Source organism: Sciurus vulgaris (genome assembly GCF_902686455.1).
Source record: "Sciurus vulgaris genome assembly, chromosome: 4".
NCBI classification, from domain to species: Eukaryota; Metazoa; Chordata; class Mammalia; order Rodentia; family Sciuridae; genus Sciurus; species Sciurus vulgaris.
The window spans coordinates 186,781,135-186,797,899 of NC_136464.1; the positions used below are offsets into that span (position 1 = coordinate 186,781,135).

General features: G+C 48.1%; 1 protein-coding gene and 1 long non-coding RNA gene across 4 annotated transcripts in view; one reads left to right on the forward strand and one right to left on the reverse strand.

The window, feature by feature from the left end:
• Positions 1-6,751, forward strand: part of CUL4A (cullin 4A) — a 34,608-nt gene extending 27,857 nt beyond the window's left edge. For all 3 annotated transcript variants that reach the window (XM_079136733.1, XM_079136732.1, XM_079136731.1), the window contains 4 exons: positions 59-164; positions 275-447; positions 4,139-4,291; positions 5,478-6,751. In XM_079136733.1, the coding sequence (XP_078992859.1) occupies positions 59-164; positions 275-447; positions 4,139-4,291; positions 5,478-5,573 (528 nt within the window). In that variant the 3' untranslated portion in view covers positions 5,574-6,751. The remainder of the gene's footprint in view (positions 1-58; positions 165-274; positions 448-4,138; positions 4,292-5,477) is intronic.
• Positions 6,752-13,183: 6,432 nt separating this feature from the next.
• Positions 13,184-16,516, reverse strand: LOC306659285. The gene is made up of 2 exons (XR_013763260.1): positions 14,928-16,516; positions 13,184-14,310 (listed from the first exon to the last, which is right to left on the reverse strand). It is a non-coding gene; the product is annotated as an uncharacterized lncRNA (long non-coding RNA).
• Between the last annotated feature and the right edge of the window lie 249 nt (positions 16,517-16,765).

Here is a 16,765-nt window from a genome sequence, read left to right on the forward strand (position 1 = left end):
TGCAGCCTGCCTGGGTGCCCAGGAACAGCTCCTGCAGCGCAGCTCTGTTTTCTTGAAGGGGAAGAAGGAATTCCAGGTGTCCCTCTTCCAGACGTTGGTGCTGCTCATGTTCAATGAGGGAGACGGATTCAGCTTTGAGGAGATAAAAGTGGCCACCGGGATAGGTAGGAGGACTCTTCAGATGGCTCCCTCTGAAAGGTGGCGTCCACCTCGGCCTCCTCGTCCAGTCTCTTGTCCTCTCTGCCAACCTTTGCTTGCTTTGCCTCCCACCCAGAGGACAGTGAACTGAGAAGAACTCTGCAGTCCCTGGCCTGTGGCAAAGCGCGTGTTCTGATCAAAAGCCCCAAAGGAAAGGAGGTGGAAGATGGAGACAAATTCCTCTTCAACGCAGAATTCAAGCACAAGCTGTTTAGAATAAAGATCAACCAGATCCAGATGAAGGAAACCGTATGTACAGCTTCCTCTTCTTAACTTGGTGCTCACCGAGAAACCGTTGGTTTCCATAGTGATTCAAGGAAGGTCCAAAGCATTTTTCTAGACCTAATTCGAACACCTAGATGTTCATAAGAGTGCTCATTTTCACGTAGCTTCCATTAGCTTTATCGTCTCCGTGAGAAGGAGAATCAGAAATCTGTTCAGCAGCGGTCATTTCCCCTCAGTGGGGTGCCGGGGCGGTCCTTCTGCAGCAGTGTCTCCTGGCACAAAGAGCCTGTGGGATTTCTACAACCAGGTCCCTGGCCTGAGGCGGGAGCCCACTGCAGTGTCTGTGTCACCACGCAGGGTGGCGGCTTGAGCAGGGAGCAGGCCCTGGAGTGTCTGTGGTGTGGACGGGCTCGAGACCCCAGCTCTCAGGCTGCTGCGGTAGCCTCATGCCCCAGGCACCAGCGTGTGTAGCGGATTCCAGCCCGCTGCCTCACCCTGTAATCGCCAGACCTCAATGGTGCATACCAGGGGCCCCCGCGAAGGGGTGGCGCCATGGCAGAGGACATGAGGGTGACTGATTAACCTGGGCAAGCCACAGATACCTTTCCATCTCTGGCTCTGGCAAGTGGAGGCTTCAGGGAGCCAGATGTAAAGTACGTTCAGGTCACTCAAAAGGAAACACAAAAGGCCAGCCACAGAGTGAGATAGCGTTGACTCACATCAACAGCCCTTTCAAATCAAAGTAGTATTCCATTTTTCACGTGCATTTGGGAGATGTGAAGAAGTCTGATGACCTCGAGGGTGAGTGAGTGTGGGGAAGCAGACCCCGAACGTGAACGGTGTTGAATTGGTGCGTGTCCTGTGCTCCTGCATGTGCAGTCCTGAAAGACTCTTCTTAGCGTCATTTTAGATTCATGGCGAAACTGACAGGCAAGTGTAGAAATTTCCCATATGCCCCCTGCCCTTCCCTCACGCCTCCCTCATCCACGCCCTGGTGCAGTCGGTGAGTGAGCTGCACCCTCAGCGCCCACCCCGTGCAGGCCTGCGTGGGGCCTGCCCTCGGTGCTATGCCTCTGGTGGGTGTGCACTGACCCCTACCCTGACCCCTACCAAGGTCCACCTTCACAGCGTTGTGTCAGGCCGTGTCACTGCCACATCCCTCTTCCCTGTCAGCTCCCCTGCACCCTGGCGACCACCCGGGCCTTTGAGGAGGGCCCTGCTCTTGGTAGCGTGCACCAACGCCACTGCCCATCTGCCAGGCATGTTCTCCAGCCGCTGAAGGGCATCCTGGCTGCTTCCATGAGTGAGGGCACAGCGTGGGTCCTGGTGTGGATTGGGGGTCACCCTCTGAGTGGGCAGTCTGGTGTCCGGCATAGACGGGTGCACACACCCTTGGCCGGCTTTGGGTGACAAGCGTGAAGTGTCAGTTCTATAACTGCAGAGTGCACTGCTGCCACCTGGTCCCAGGGGCCATGCTGCCACTGCAGTGGGCCCCCCGTCGCCCCTGGGACGTGCCTGGTACAACTGTTCTTAAGGTGGGAGCTCGCACGCAGGCCCCATTCTGGCGCCCCCAGCGGCGTACGGGAAGTGCCCTGTCTGCGCCTCACGGTCCTGCCCTTGTGTCAGTTTCTCAGTCCCGTCCGCTAGGTTCTGTCCATCTGTTTCACAGCCAGCACCTAATTCTTCCTCATTTTCTCCCCAGTACTCAGGACTGGACACAGGGCATCTCACATGCTAGGCAGGTGTCTCCCAGAGCCACCCGGGCCCCCAGGTGTTTTGGTTAATGTACTTAGTCCTCTAGCTCTCATTTTCCCAGTGGATTTGGTGTGAACGTTGGTGTCTTTCACTCTGCTGCGCTGGCCCTCTTGCAGAGTCCTCGGGCCAGACTGCCAGGGCTTCAGGTGTGTGCAGGTCCCAGCTCCCTGGCTCCTCGACTCCCTTCTCACCCGGTAGTTGCCAGTGTACGCTCATGCAGCAGACCACGGCCCACACCTCCTGTGGACTGGGTGTGCATCCCATGGAGGTCCAGCAGTCCTATCCGGCATGTGGACAATTCATTCAGCCAAGGGTGCTGTGGCCGCAGAGAAGTCCAGGAAGCAAGGCCCTCCTGAAGAAGTGGCTGCGTTTGCAAGCCACCAGAGCTGAGGCACCAGGGCAGCACTGACCCCTTCTAGGAGTCTCAGTTTTTTATTTTTATATTTTTAGTTTCAGGTGGACACAATACTTTATTTTACTTATTTATTCTTTATGTGATGCTGAGGATGGAACCCAGTGCCCCCACGTGCTAGCACCCCTGCTTCAAGTCCCTATCCTCCCGTTTCTCATAGCAGTTAGAAGTGTGTACGGATTTCACTGCTTGTTTTTGTGCATTTTTCTTACTTCAGCCCCTTTACAAAATTCTCATCATTTTGATGGTTTTTCAGTTGAGTTTCTTAGGTTTTTCTAGCTCATCTAAAAATAATGATCATTTTGTCTGTTGTTTCTTAATATATCTCTTTAATTTGTTTTCAGTTGCATAGGTAGAACCTTCTAAATAAGATATGATGTGTTTTGTTTTAGTTTTTTGAGGTTTTTTTTGTTGTTGTTTGGTACTGGGGATTGAACACAGTGGTGTACTATACCACTGAGCTCCATTTCCAACCCTTTTTTATTTTTATAATTTTGAGACAGGGTCTTGCTAAGTTGCCCAGACTAGCCTTGAACTCGGCGATCCTCTTGCTTCAACCTCCTGAACAGCAGAAGTTACAGGCATACACCAGGACATTCCACTTGAATCACATTTTTTACAAATAGCAATGCAACTAGGCTTTCTCTTCCTGAATTTCCTTGGTGCAGGGACTGTTAAACTTCTTTGGGTCATGGGTCCCTTTGGAAATGTGATGAGCACTTGGACATCTCCCTTCCTGAGGTTCACTGACTGTGCACATAAGCACAGGCTCTTTCCCCAGCCTGGCCCAACTGCAGACCCCACTAGGTTTCTGTCCACTTGAAGTCAGGTTGTTTTGGTATTTACTGTTTGTTTCTAGTAATGTTCTTCATCGTGTTCAAGTCCTACCCCCCTTTTATAGATCGATCCTTACTTGATAACGCTGGTTTTAAATCAAAAGTCAGTCTTCCAGGCTGCTGTCTCTTGCTTTTTGTTGTCATGGTTTTTTTCTTTTTTGGTACTGAGAATTGAACTCAAGGGAACTTAACTCTGAGCCACATCCCCAGCCCTTTTTTATATTTTATTTAGAAAGAGGGTCTTGCCGAGTTGCTAAGTGCCTCTCTAAGTTGCTGAGGCTGGCTTTGAACTCGCGATTCTCCTGCCTCAGGCTCCCGAGAGGCTGGGATGACAGCTATGTGCCACTGTGCTTGGTGCTGTGCCTTTTCACATCTCCAGGTGGCCATGCAGCCTGACCGTGGGCTGCCGTCTTGCTCCTCATGTCAGGCAGAGCTCCTTCTGGAATAAGTCTTGATGCTTTGTTTATTCTACTGCTGAGTCGAACATTCTGATAAAAGCATTCTTGCCTTTTTAAGGAAAATATAACTTAAAATTAGTTTCAACTTTTGTTTCCGAGTGTCACACTGAGAAGCTATTCTCCTAGAACAAATGAAAACGCCTAAAATAACAGGGCCTGTCCGAGATCTGGCTTCCATTTGCATCAAAAGAAAACTTGTCAAACGCAACAACACAGAAAATATATCTTTACGCTCCGTTCCTTTCTCTGTGCAGGTTGAAGAACAAGTCAGCACTACTGAGAGAGTGTTTCAGGATAGACAATATCAGATTGATGCTGCTATAGTCAGAATCATGAAGATGAGAAAGACTCTTGGTCACAATCTTCTAGTTTCCGAGCTGTATAACCAGCTGAAGTTTCCAGTCAAGGTAAATGCCTCTGTGGCTTAAGTGGCTGGGTGCAGCTCAGTGGTACAGCTCTTGCCTAGCATGTACAAGGGCCCAGAAAACCACAAAAGCCCACTAGCACAGGTGAGTGTGTGGCATTGTGCTGCCCCACGTCTCGGCCATCAGCAGGGCACTGGCCAGAGGGGTGTGAGGGCTTGCTGCACACCTGCTGCCCCGTGGGGAGGAAGAGGCAGAAGGACCCTTCTCCACGTGGAGGGGATCCTGCAGGAACCAGGATAACGGCTCATTCAGCACTTGAAGCTGCGTTGGCGATTCCTCATGCTGCTGTGTAGAAGTCACCTTAGACTGTCACCCAAGCTGTGCTCCAGACCTGAGCAGAATGTGGGGATGGGCTAGGCAGGTGTTACAAAAGGGGTCAGAAAGTGAGTCGCAAGCACACTCATCATCCCAGAAGGTGTCAACTCAGGACCCTGGCCTGCCAACAAGTTGAAGTCCCCTGCTTCCATGATGTGGGGTGTGACCCTCCCTCCTCACCAGGCAGGTCCCAGAGAGAGCCTCTACCTGCCCTTGCTACCTAGGGTGATGTGCAGAGCCCATGAAACTGTTCTTTCCTGCCCCACATCAGGGCAAGTGTTTCTCCCTTTGCAAACAGACCCTGCAGTGAAGTAGCAGGTACAGTGTGCAGCTGACCAGGCCTGAGGTCTGCTCTCCTAGTAACTGGGTGTTCAGCCCTGTCTTGTAAAACATGTGGCCTGCTGCTAAATAGAAGCGTTTGCTATTTGGAAAATGAGTGCCCGCCTTGAGCAGAGCCCAGATTCGCCTCCTAGCACAGCTGTTGGTGCCCTTCCTAGCGGCAGCTCGCTGACACAGTCATCTGCTGTTGGCAGAGGAACACTGGGATTCTGTGGCTGTGCTGTAGGCCAAAGAGAGGTACCCTCCTGGAGGCCATAGGGCTTCCCCTCCAAATTCTCAAAACAGGTCCCCGCAGGATCCATGCGGCTGGCCTGCTTGTGGCTGGTGGCGGGTTTCCCACTGCGCACCAGGCCCTGGTGGCGATGCACGAGGGGGCACTGTTCTTCTCATGACTGTCAACAACTTAGGAACAGGTGTCCTCCGTAGCACCACAGAATGTGTTTCCAGAGCTGCGTCCGTGGGAGTGTGGAGCTGCTGTAGTTAGGAGCTTTTCTGTTGGCTTTTTCTCTTCAAGCCTGGAGACCTGAAGAAAAGAATTGAATCTCTGATAGACAGAGACTACATGGAGCGAGACAAGGACAGTCCCAACCAGTACCACTACGTGGCCTGACATGCCGGCGAACCCTTGTCTCCAGCAAAGCCCACGTGAGACGCACCTGCAGAGTACTGAAGCCTACTCTCTCCCAGGAGCCTGCTGCTGGACGCTGGGGACCCTTGACTCACTGGGCAGGGAGACCACCAGGCCATCTCTCCATGGCACAAGGGTTTTCTCATGACACGTACCTTTCCCTCCAGTTCTTCCTCTAGTTCTCTTAGGCATGTAGATGGTTTGTTGCTCTGTGCAGAATGACTTTGAGGTTGGACGCAGGTGGTAGTTGACAGGAGTCCTTCACAAGGTCCTGCTGTTGTGGAGGGAGCCCCCAGTGGGTTTGTGTGGTGTGTGTGTGTGTGTGTGTGTGTGTGTGTGGTCCCGAGTGCACAATGAAGAGACCTTCCATGCTGCATCAGAATCCCGAAGTGCTCTGGCTGACGAGCCTCAGAGTGAAAACAGGAGCCCTTCACTGGCGACTGGGAAGAAAGTCAGGGTCTCACTGGCAGTTTGACGAAGCAGCCTGAAACCTTCATCTGTGTTTCAGGGTCCCAAAAAGGTTTAAGCTGTGGCAATGGATTTCTGTACATCGAGCTTGAAAGTGAGGTCCCCATGTGATTGCACTGAGCAAGGCGCACGGCCAGTGGCCTGTAGCAGACTTGAAAGCCCTCTGCTGAGGGCTTGGAGCCGGGTTCCTGTTTTCTTTCTGAGGTTGAGTCCGGCAATCCCACTTGGGCATCGGGCACCTGCATTTGGTTTCCTAACTTGCAGTATTCGTGTGATGACTATGATAAAGTTTGGTTTGTTTGGTTTTCCAGTCCTGAGCAGGGACTGTCCTGTTCTCTGCCCCACACTGCAGGAAGTCTTCTAGCAGACTTAACAGTCCCGACATTGCGACACAGCAGTTATGTTGTCAAAGGATCACAGGGTTTTGTTAGTTCCTGGTTACACATGAACACACAAGAGGCAGAACCAGAGTTGAATGGAGATGTTACTATGGCAACAATGACAAAGATGCTGTTTGAGAACACTGAAAAGTACTTCTATTTTGCAGAGTAGCATGTTTCATTTTGATTAAAAGCTACCAAAGGAATTTTGATCATGGTATCGTGTTTGAAGCAATATTTTCTGGAATATACCAAGTTTATATAATTTGATTTTATGCTAAATTTATTAAAGGATTCTCCCTTTTTGAGACATGTGTGTTTAAAATATGACATCGTTTGGGTTCCTATGTTAAGATCCTTACTCTTTAAATATCATTTCTATATTTGTAAATTTTCATTTATGAGTTCTATATGTGGTCTATGAAAGACCAGATAGATTTCTATTTCTATTCTTATATTTTAAGTTCATTGTGTCTAGAGATTGTTAATATTGTAATTGAATATAGACTTTGAATAAAATTAGTTTAATTGGCCTTAAAAGTACATTAATAGAACTTTTTGGTATGCAAACTACACATTCCTCATAACTGTTGAGCAACTTCAATTATTAGCACACCAGCTCAGGGAAGCCCTTCACACTCTTGGGTGGCTGTCCCTTCCTGTCACCAGCAACTGGAGAGGCAGAGCCTCAGCAGACGCGGAGCTGGGCTGTGCCCCTCCGTCCACATAATGGCCGTAAGGACAGCCCTGTCATCAGCACCAGCCAGCATTGTATTAAAGTTATGTGGTTAAACACTTTGCACAGAGGAAATAACTGAAAAGGAAAACAGTCAAGAAGAGAGTTGTGAAGTTAGAAAGGCGAAATTGTAGACTAGAAAAGTGTGCCCAGAAAATCCAAGAGAAGCCCACAGAGTTACGACGCCAATTAACAGGACAGTGAGTGGTCTTCCTGCAAATGCAGCATCATGGAAGATCATGCTTTCAGTAGCCACAGAAGATAAAATTCCTAGTAAGAGAAATATCTGTGAAAAGAAGTGAGGTGGTGCTGTCCCCACACCACACATCCCAGCAGCTTGGAAGGCTGAGGCAGGAGGATGCAAATGCAGGCCAGCCTCAACAGCTTCCAGATGCTGTCTCGAAGACAGAGCCCTGGGTTCAGTCCCACCATGAAGGAAAGAAGACAGGCTGGTTGTAAATTAGAATAGAAAGCAAGTCTGCAGGAACAGTCAGGCATTGAAGATGTCGAACCAGCACGGTTGCAGCCAGACCACTGGCTCATAAAGGGACGTGGCACAGAGCCTGGAGACCAGAGGCGGCTGCAGGGAAGGGGAAGGCCTGTCACTCCACACCAGCTTTTCAGAGCGTCAGTCACCACCTTGGGCAGAGCAGAGTTGGGTCAAAGCCATTTTCGTTCTAACAAGTTAAATGAGGTTGGAGATCTAAGTGGAAAAAAACAAACCCATGAATACAGGAAGGAAACATGAGATGCTCTATTGTGGCTTCCCACTAAACATGAGATGCTCTATTGTGGCTTCCCACTAAGGTGAACTCAGCTCTGTTCTCTCAGAAGAGGACTGGCTGGTGCTTCACCGGCGGGGCTGGGTATGTGCTGAACAAGCACCTTGCCTGAGCTGCACCCCAACCCAGAGTGGGATTTTCACTTGTATGTCTTCCCACAGGCGTGTACTCATTTTTAAGTCTCATATTCATTTTATTTTTGATGCTACAGATTGAACCCATGGTTTCTTGCTTGCTAAGCAGATGCTCTACTGCTGAGCTACACCCCAGTGAAGTGAATGGGGGGTACTGGGATTTGAATCCAGAGGTGCTGTACCACTGAGCTACATGTTATTTTTCAAGACAGGGCCTTGCTAAATTGCCGAGGCTGGCCCTGAACTTGTGATCCTCCTGCCTCAGCCTCCCAAGTGCTGGGGTTACAGGCATGTGCCACCTTGCACAATTTTGAATGACATCTTTAAAGCTGACCTGGCGGGGAGGGTCAGTTAAAAAAATCTGAAGACATTTTGGTTAGAAATAAGATGACAAACCTGAGCTTGAAGCACTGCAGGGTGCCAGCCTGCGCCTCCAGCTTCCAGGTCCACCTGTTTTCCTCTGCTGGGTTCAGGCAGCCTCAGCTCAGTGGGCCTTCTGACCTTCCCATGTTGCCTCTGCTCCTCCAGCTCTTTTGCTCCACTTGCCTTACATTTGTTGAGGTCAGCTGGCCAGAGGCTCTTGCAAGGAAAGGCTACCTCCCCAAGACCCTGTTTCATTTGTGTCTCGGTTCCTGTTCATGACTTCCATGTCAGATCATTTCTTGTTTTTTGATCACTCCATTTTAAAGAGACTTTTTTTTGTACCAGGGATTGAGCCAAGGGGGTGCTCAACCACTGAGCCACATCCCCAGCCCTTTTTACTTTATGAGACAGGGCCTTGCTAAGTTGCTGAGGCTGACTTTGAACTTGCAATCCTCCTGCCTCAGCCTTCAGAGCTGCTGAGATTACAGGTGTGCTCTACCATGCCTGGTTTAATAAGACTTTTTTAATAATTTTTTTTTAGTTGTCACTGCACCTTTATTTTTACTTATTTATATGTGGTGCTGAAAACTGAATCCAGTACCTCACACATGCTGGGCAAGTGCTCTACCCAGCCCTAACAGACTTTTTATTATATAGCTACACAGTTCTTTTCTCCTCCCTCCTGCCCAGGGCAGAGAAGCAAACTTTTCCTGTAAAGGGCTAGAGAGAAAATAGCCTTGCAGATCTCATATGGTCAGTTATATATGCTTGTTTTCTCACACTAAAAAATCTTAAGGGGCTGGGATCATAGCTCAGTGGTAGAGTGCTTGCCTAGCATGTGTGAGGCCCTGGGTTCGATCTTCAGCACCCCATACAAATAAATAAAGTAAAAAGTTACTGTGATCATCTATAACTAAAAAAAAATTTTTTTTAATCTTAAAACCATTTTTAGTTCATCTATTGCATAATGAGGTTCGGGCAGCCGTCTGCTCCAGAGCCAGTGGTTAGTTGGTCATTAGGTCCAAGCATTAACCAGCCCCCGTTTCTGTGCTTTAATAGCATGGCATCCTGGAACGTGAAGGTCAAAGGTCATGCCCCGACCTGCACAGGGCTTCTTCCTACCGCGCAGCCCTCGCCACCTCTGGTGTTCCGGGGCCTCATTCACCAGGCTTCCCAAGGCAGCACTTTACCTGAGTGGTGCACATCCAGTGCCCAGAGAGCGGAGCCAATTAGAACAGGGAGGATCAGGGGAAGTAGGAATAGAGTGGAAAGAACGGAACAGCTGCAGAGGGACAGAGCCGAAGGGTTCAGCAGTGGCCACTGGACATGGCAGAGGCAGGGGGTTTCTCCAGGATGATGAAAGCAGAGCAAGTTTGTCTGAAGGGACTAAAGCTAATCCAGGGAGGAAAGGAAGAATGTGAAGACGTGGGAGAGAAGGAATGGTGGACGGCCAGGTTTCCAGGAGAAACGGGACAGTGGAGGAAACCCAGCGCATGTGGCCTGCACACCTGCCTTGGGTGGCAGCACACACTGCAAAGTCAGGTGCAGATGTCCATGGAGGTGAAGCAAGAAGGACAGGCGAGCGACACAGGAATCACAGCCAGCTGCAGAGCAACTGGGATGGCACCACCCTGCGGGCACCGCCAAGAGTCTGCACCACCATGAAGAGTTGACAGAGCTTTCAAGGCAAGGGCCTGTGACGAGGAGGTCCACGCTGGCCTCAGGCTGGGCCTCTGAAGGTGGAAGACCCAGGAGCCAGTTCTGCAAGGGCTGTGTGCCCCTGGCAAATAGCTTAAATTCTCCCAACCTGGTGGTTTTTATTTTTCAAGTGGAGATAATAATCCTAATTCCTGGGGGCTGTTCTGAGTTCAAAGTACAAAGCTTCTTACACCAGAAACCCCATCAGGACAGGAGAAAGGAACAGCCTGCACACTGCAAACTAGCTCCCCAGGAGAAGCCCAGGCATAACTGAGTGCTGTATTCATGGACATTCAACTGATTGCGTGCTCCTGAATGAAGGCAGATCACCAACAGTCAGATGTGCTGAAGAATGACCTCCACCAGACCAACATGCAGAAGGGCTGAGGGACTTCCTTATAGCACAGGAAAATGAAGCCAGAGACACAGGAGGGCCAGGAGCGACGTGCATGGGTGCCCACGCAGACAGTGCACCATCTTACTGTGTTCTTCTAATTAGTCTTACTGTGTCCTATACCGAGTTCTATGTAGGACAGACTTCTCTGCAGTGACTGGTGGGCAGGTGGGGCCATGCTCCAGGGCACAGGGCACCTCTGTGTGAAGGAAGCATCTTACGTCGCCTGTGGGCTGCTGATTTCACGGGCGTATCCAACTGTCAAAGCTCGCTGACCTACACAGCTAAAACGGGTATCTCTATTTTATGTAGACTCACCTTTAAAAAGTTGGTTCTTAAATGAATGACATACTCTCTCTGCCTAGATGACCTAAGAGGCAAGGAGACGCTGGCTCTTCTGCCAAGGAGTTTCCAGTTGGAAACACTTTGCTGCAGTCTTGCTGTCTCCACCTTGGTCCTTAAATATCCTTTTGCCATAAGCAGGGACGGAGGCCAGAGTGATACCGCTGTGCAGGCTTCACAGCCGAGGCCATGCATGTCCTGGCTGGAGGTTCCTGACTCAGTGAGGCAACAACTGCCAGCCTGCCCGCTCCTTCCGAGCTGCCCCGCAGCCTGCAGCCGGCACAGACAGGAGGCTTGCTCTTCTCCGTGCATCAGCACACATTCCACTTGGAAACTTGCTATACGTTCCCAACACATATCAAAACTGTCCTGCCCTGCCAGTCAAGGCAGTTACCTGTGCATCATTAACTGATCAAAAGCCAACGCTCCTGAGGCAGATGGTCAGGAAAACAGGAAGAGAAGGAAAAGGGCCAGCCCTCTGGGTGCAAGGCTCTGTGGTGGGAAGACCCTCTGGCAACCCCTCCTTCCTCCCAGGCCAAATGCTTAAAATTCCAACCAGCTCCACCCATTCTTAGGCAAAGAATAAATGATGTAGAACTTGGGCAACACAGACACATAAGTAAATGATCTTGTCTTGACAAATAGCTGACGAGAGAATAGAACAGAAGTATTTCAATGGTTGCTCGTGGGATAGACAGGCAACAGGCACCAACACCACCGCCGTGACCTGGCAGAATATGGGAAATCCTGAGCATGCACAAAAACATTATCCTCAAAAATGTCTTTCATACTATTGCTTACATCAGGAAATGATGTAATACAACTAGTAAAGCTGCTTCTAAAAAGTCTGTGGTGCATGGGAAAATACTTGTTGTAAGTGAAGAACTAAGATACAAAATATCAGCATTTTTTAAAAAGTGCCTGTATACTGAGACTCAAAACATTACCACAGGGTCTGGGAATGTAGCTGAGTGGCAGAAAGCCTGCCTAGAACGCATGAGGCCCTGCCTTTGATCCTCACTACCACCAAGAAACAACGAAAAATCACCGTACACAACTGGTGGGTAACTAGAGGTGCATTTCCTCCTTTCATTTCACTTTTTTACATTTCTCAATTTTCTATTACTAACAACAGTTATTTTCACATAAAAACTAATCTAAAAATTACTTCCATTGAATGTCTACAAATGAAATGCCCGAGATCAGAAGACACAGGGCCAGGAAGACGTCCACTCCCAGCTGATCTACAACATGACAGGGTCCAACAAGACCATGTTGCTGTTGGCTAGGAAAGTCTCAGCAGGGCCGAGCTCCCTGATCTTTCACCAGGAGCCTCACAGCACGGCTGTGCTCACCCACAGACACCAACGCTGGTCAAGAGAAACCACAAAGTTCCCTCGGATGTTACCACCGTCCTGACCACATCCTGTTTCGGTTCCACGAGTGACCCAGGATCCCACATTGCACTGGTCTTCCGTCTTCGAGTCTCTTTCTACCTGTGGTCCTATCTTTGTGAGCTTTCAACCTAAGAGAACTGGTCAGCTGCCCCTTGTCCTGCAGAGCCCCACCACACGTGCCCATCTGCTCTACGACAGACAGCAGAAGAAAGGCCCCATCACTGGTAAGAATGCCAGAGCCCCACCATGCTGCCCTCATCAGCTCGTCCTTCCACTGGTGATGCTGACCTTGGTCAGCTGATTGAAGTAGTATCAACTGGTCTTCTCTTTGTGGTGGTGCTAGGGATCAAACAGGGCCTTACACGTGCTGGGCAAGCACTCTGCCTCTGGGATCCACCCCAGCCAATAGTTTTCTTTTTGTTATTAACAATATTTATTTTGGGAACAGATTACCATCCTTCAATATAAATGATGTGCTAGGTTTTGCTCCTCGACTCTGCCAAGTACCTGAAGCAGATAAAGCTATCTGCTGCTTTCCAAGAGGAAAACTTCTCTACTGCTCACTGCCAAAACTGCTTAGTTTAAAAAAAAGAAAAAAAAGAAAAAAAAAAAGAAAAGAAAACCTCCCTTCCAAAGACCTTGCCAGACACAAAGTCGCTCACATGTTAATTTACATCTTCCTTCCATTGGACCACATCAGCCTGGAAGGATTCTACACCAAAAAAAAAAAACCACTGAAAATTCTCCTTATAGCTCTGTTCTGTCACTCTACACTATCAAATTGTTTCTACCAGGACTTTTCATTTGTGGCTGCTTTTGATACCCTATTCTTTAGCTAGTCTTTAAAGAAGCTACAGTATTAAAAATAGTTTTGTTTTGGTTTTTCTCGCCCTGTGGATTGAACCCAGGGACACTTAACCACTAACTCATGTCCCCAACCCTTTTTTATATTTTATACAGAGACAGAGTCTCACTAAGTTGCTTAGGGCATCACTAAATTGCTGAGGCTGGCTTTGAACTTGTGGTCCTCCTGCCTCAGCCTCCTGAGCCACTGGGATTACAGGCATATGCCACTGAGTCTGGCTACAAAGAGATTTGGAAAGGTAAGTTCTTGATTGTACACAGCACAGGTTCTGAATGCTCTAAGAGAAAAATAATGTACTGAAAAGACTGAGTAGCTCACGAAATTTCCAAAAAGGATGTAGAATAGTGCAGGAAAACCACAACAGGGAATAGCCAGGATCACAGCTGAGAACAGGCTAAAAATCCACACCGACAGGTCCTGGCAGGCCAGCAAACACCGCTCCTGAGGCTCAGGGGCAGCCTCTCTGCCTTCACCAGCTCCAATCCAGCCTAACAGGCTGGGCTCCTGCTGAAGCCCACACCTGAGTCACCAGGAAAGCTGGGAAAGTGGCTCTTTTCTCAGCCTTTGCAGGGAGGGTCTGCCCACCACCAACACTCACAAGACAGGAAGGGGTTCAGAGCTGAAGAGCACAGTTCCGGGGCTTTGTTTCCAATATTATCTGGTAGTTTTTCAACATCACAATATTAAGGAGAAAATGGAAATATTTTAGAGTTTCTCCAATCATGTTTAACACTGCACTTCACAGAAGCAATCCAGACTTAGCCTTTTCAGGTACTGGACTAATAGCAGGTCACGTTACTTCATAGACGTCTCAGCAGGCCTGGAGCCAGTGCCATCTGTTGGCTGTGCACCTCGGCAGGCCTTGGCCTGGACAGCAAGGTGAAGAACATCAGCTTGGTAGAATTCTGCTGTTACTCTTCCTATCCGGAACAGCAGGAAACAAACTGCAGAAGAACCTGGAAACCTGGAGCAGTGCCACGTCTGTTTCCCACCTTCCTAGCACATGACGCAGTTCTGCTGGAGCAGAGGATCCGACACCTGATGCATTCTCTTGAAAGATCATCCTCCCTCTTGGGGGCCATAGACGTGGCATGTCTCCATGTGCAGTTGCTTTGAATACCAGTCATCAGTGTATCCTTAGATTCAGAATATAGAGAATACTGGGGAGATTTCATGGTGCTGGGACAAAATAACATACAATAAAGCTTAATATTAATACTTAGATGAAATCATAAATAAGCAATTAAGATTTGCTCAAATTTGTAAGGAGCCTGTGATTTCTTTAGTATACAAATTCTCTAAAAGTTATATATAGGTATATGAGAATGTATTCCTCTGAGCTTTGATGTGGTGTTTGGTCTTCATTGCTTTCTTAGTTTATGATTAAGGATATTTTCCCCACTTAATAAAAAAAATAGGTTAATAATAAGTACAAGTTGTATTTTACTCCACCATTGAGTACATGAAATAGAATAAATATTAACTATAAGCTGATTCCTCTATTCTCTGTTAGTAATAACAAAAACTTTCCACTGTTAATAACTGATGTTAGAGTTCTTGGAAGGGGTAACTTCTATATAAACTTACTGACGTGTTCTTTCAGGGAGATTAAAACTAAACAGAGCCTGGTGCCCTCCACCTTGCTGGGAACTGGGTTTCTTTTTTTATTTAAGCTCTCATACAGTAAACATGTTTCTTGAATAAGATCATTAATTATACTTTTGAAGATTTTTTACTTAACATTTCCTTGTATTAACCATGAAATGATGTAATCAACACCAAAGAAAACACATACAAAAAGATTCTGTGATCAAAAAAGATTCAGACTCAGCCTCAGAACACTTGGTGTCTCTGTGTGCTGTTTCTCCACTGCGCCTCCCATCCACATAGGACCCCCAACCGCTGCTAGGGCTGGACCCCGGCAAAGCAGCTATGAGGAAACACATTCTTCACCAAGCATTCCCTTCCTGCCCCAACAAGAACAAACTCTGTGTGCAGACCTGTCTGCACTTCCATTCCAGGCCGCTACTTATTAGGAGAGGCAGGAGCAAGGCAGAATTAACAGCAGGGAGAGTCAAAATCTACAAAGAGCAAAAACAAAAAGTCACAAGAATCCAGGACAACTTAGTTGAGTGACCCACTCTAGTCCACAAACCTGAACTGAAGTGACTTGAGGTATGTTTCCCAAGAAGTTGGCATTTTATGTTGCAGGGGAGGGAAGAGGTGGGACTCTCAATTGTATAAATAACTGAACCAACAAAAGGGAGAGACATGTACCAGGAGCAAAGGGCAGGACCCAATGAAGCCTCTCATAGCAGAAAGGCTGGGGTCTCCACCCTGCAGACAGCAGGAGCTGAGCTGAGAGGCTACCTCAGGCCCTAGAGGCACTTTTTGGATTTCTCCTCAAGGAAAGCATGTATTGGACTGAGTGCTTCTGCCACGCTTCGGTGATCAGGGCTTGCCTGTGGCCGAGCACACTGTAAGACCGCTAAACAAGGATGACTGCAACCCCTTAAACCAAGATTTTTTTTTTTTTTCCAGCATTAAGTTCCTTTTTTGGTGGTGGTGGGGGGTGGAACTACTGAGGATTGAACCCAAGGACACTTTACTTTCTTTCTATTTATCTATTTGCCTTGCTACATTGCCAAATTTGGCCTTGAACTTGCAATCCTCCTGCCTCAGCCTCCCAAACCATTGGGATTACAAGTGTGCATAACAGGCCCTGCTGTAGTTAACTTATCTTTCTTTTTTCATTTTTCTTTTGTGGACCAGGAATTTAATCCAAGGGCACTTAATCACTGAGCCACATCCCAGCCCTTTTTATATTTTATTCATGGCAGGGTCTTGCCAAGTTGCTTAGGGACTTGATAAATCACTGAGGCTGGCTTTGAACTTGCGATTCTCCTGCCTCAGCCTCCTGGGCAGCTGGGATTACAGGCCTCACCACCAAGCACAGCAGTTCCTATTCTTAAGACAATTTTTTCTTTCAAAACATGAATTCCAGCATTCAGCATGCTTGCTGAAGTCCCAGTTCTTTCTAACTCCCACTTCCAGCCTTTTCAAGAATCAGAGGGCTAGTGGAATCCTTAAGTTAAAATTCAGGGGTTTCCAGTATTAATCCAACAAAAGAGGACAGTGTTTCAGTGCTTTGGGAAAGGACTGAAAGATGTTGAGTTTGTTGGGGGAAATCCTGGGGGTAAGGCTGATCATGGCTATCTTCTCCTGCCATCAAGAGTGTTCCAAACTGCTAGAAGAAAAATCTCCATCACACCTGCTCCTCTACTTCCCTTCCTGCTTTGAAATCAAAACTGTACTCACCCAATTTCAAATCCTTTGTTTCCTAAAGTGATGGGCTGACAGATCTGACTCCATTTTGCTCTGAGACTCCATGTTATGTAGGAAATAAGCTTCTCCCATGGGAACACCCCGCCTCTGTGCCCATCCTCTGTTATTTGGTGTGACGTGTTTAACAATACAAAATGACAATTCCTATGTAATGAAAAATTGCTTTCTTCTGATCTCTATTACTCCTAACCAGTGTACCAAGTAGCAGTAATTGTGTGGTTGTTAGTGACCATTCTTTAGTTTGTACCTAGGTGACCCACTCCCCACGCC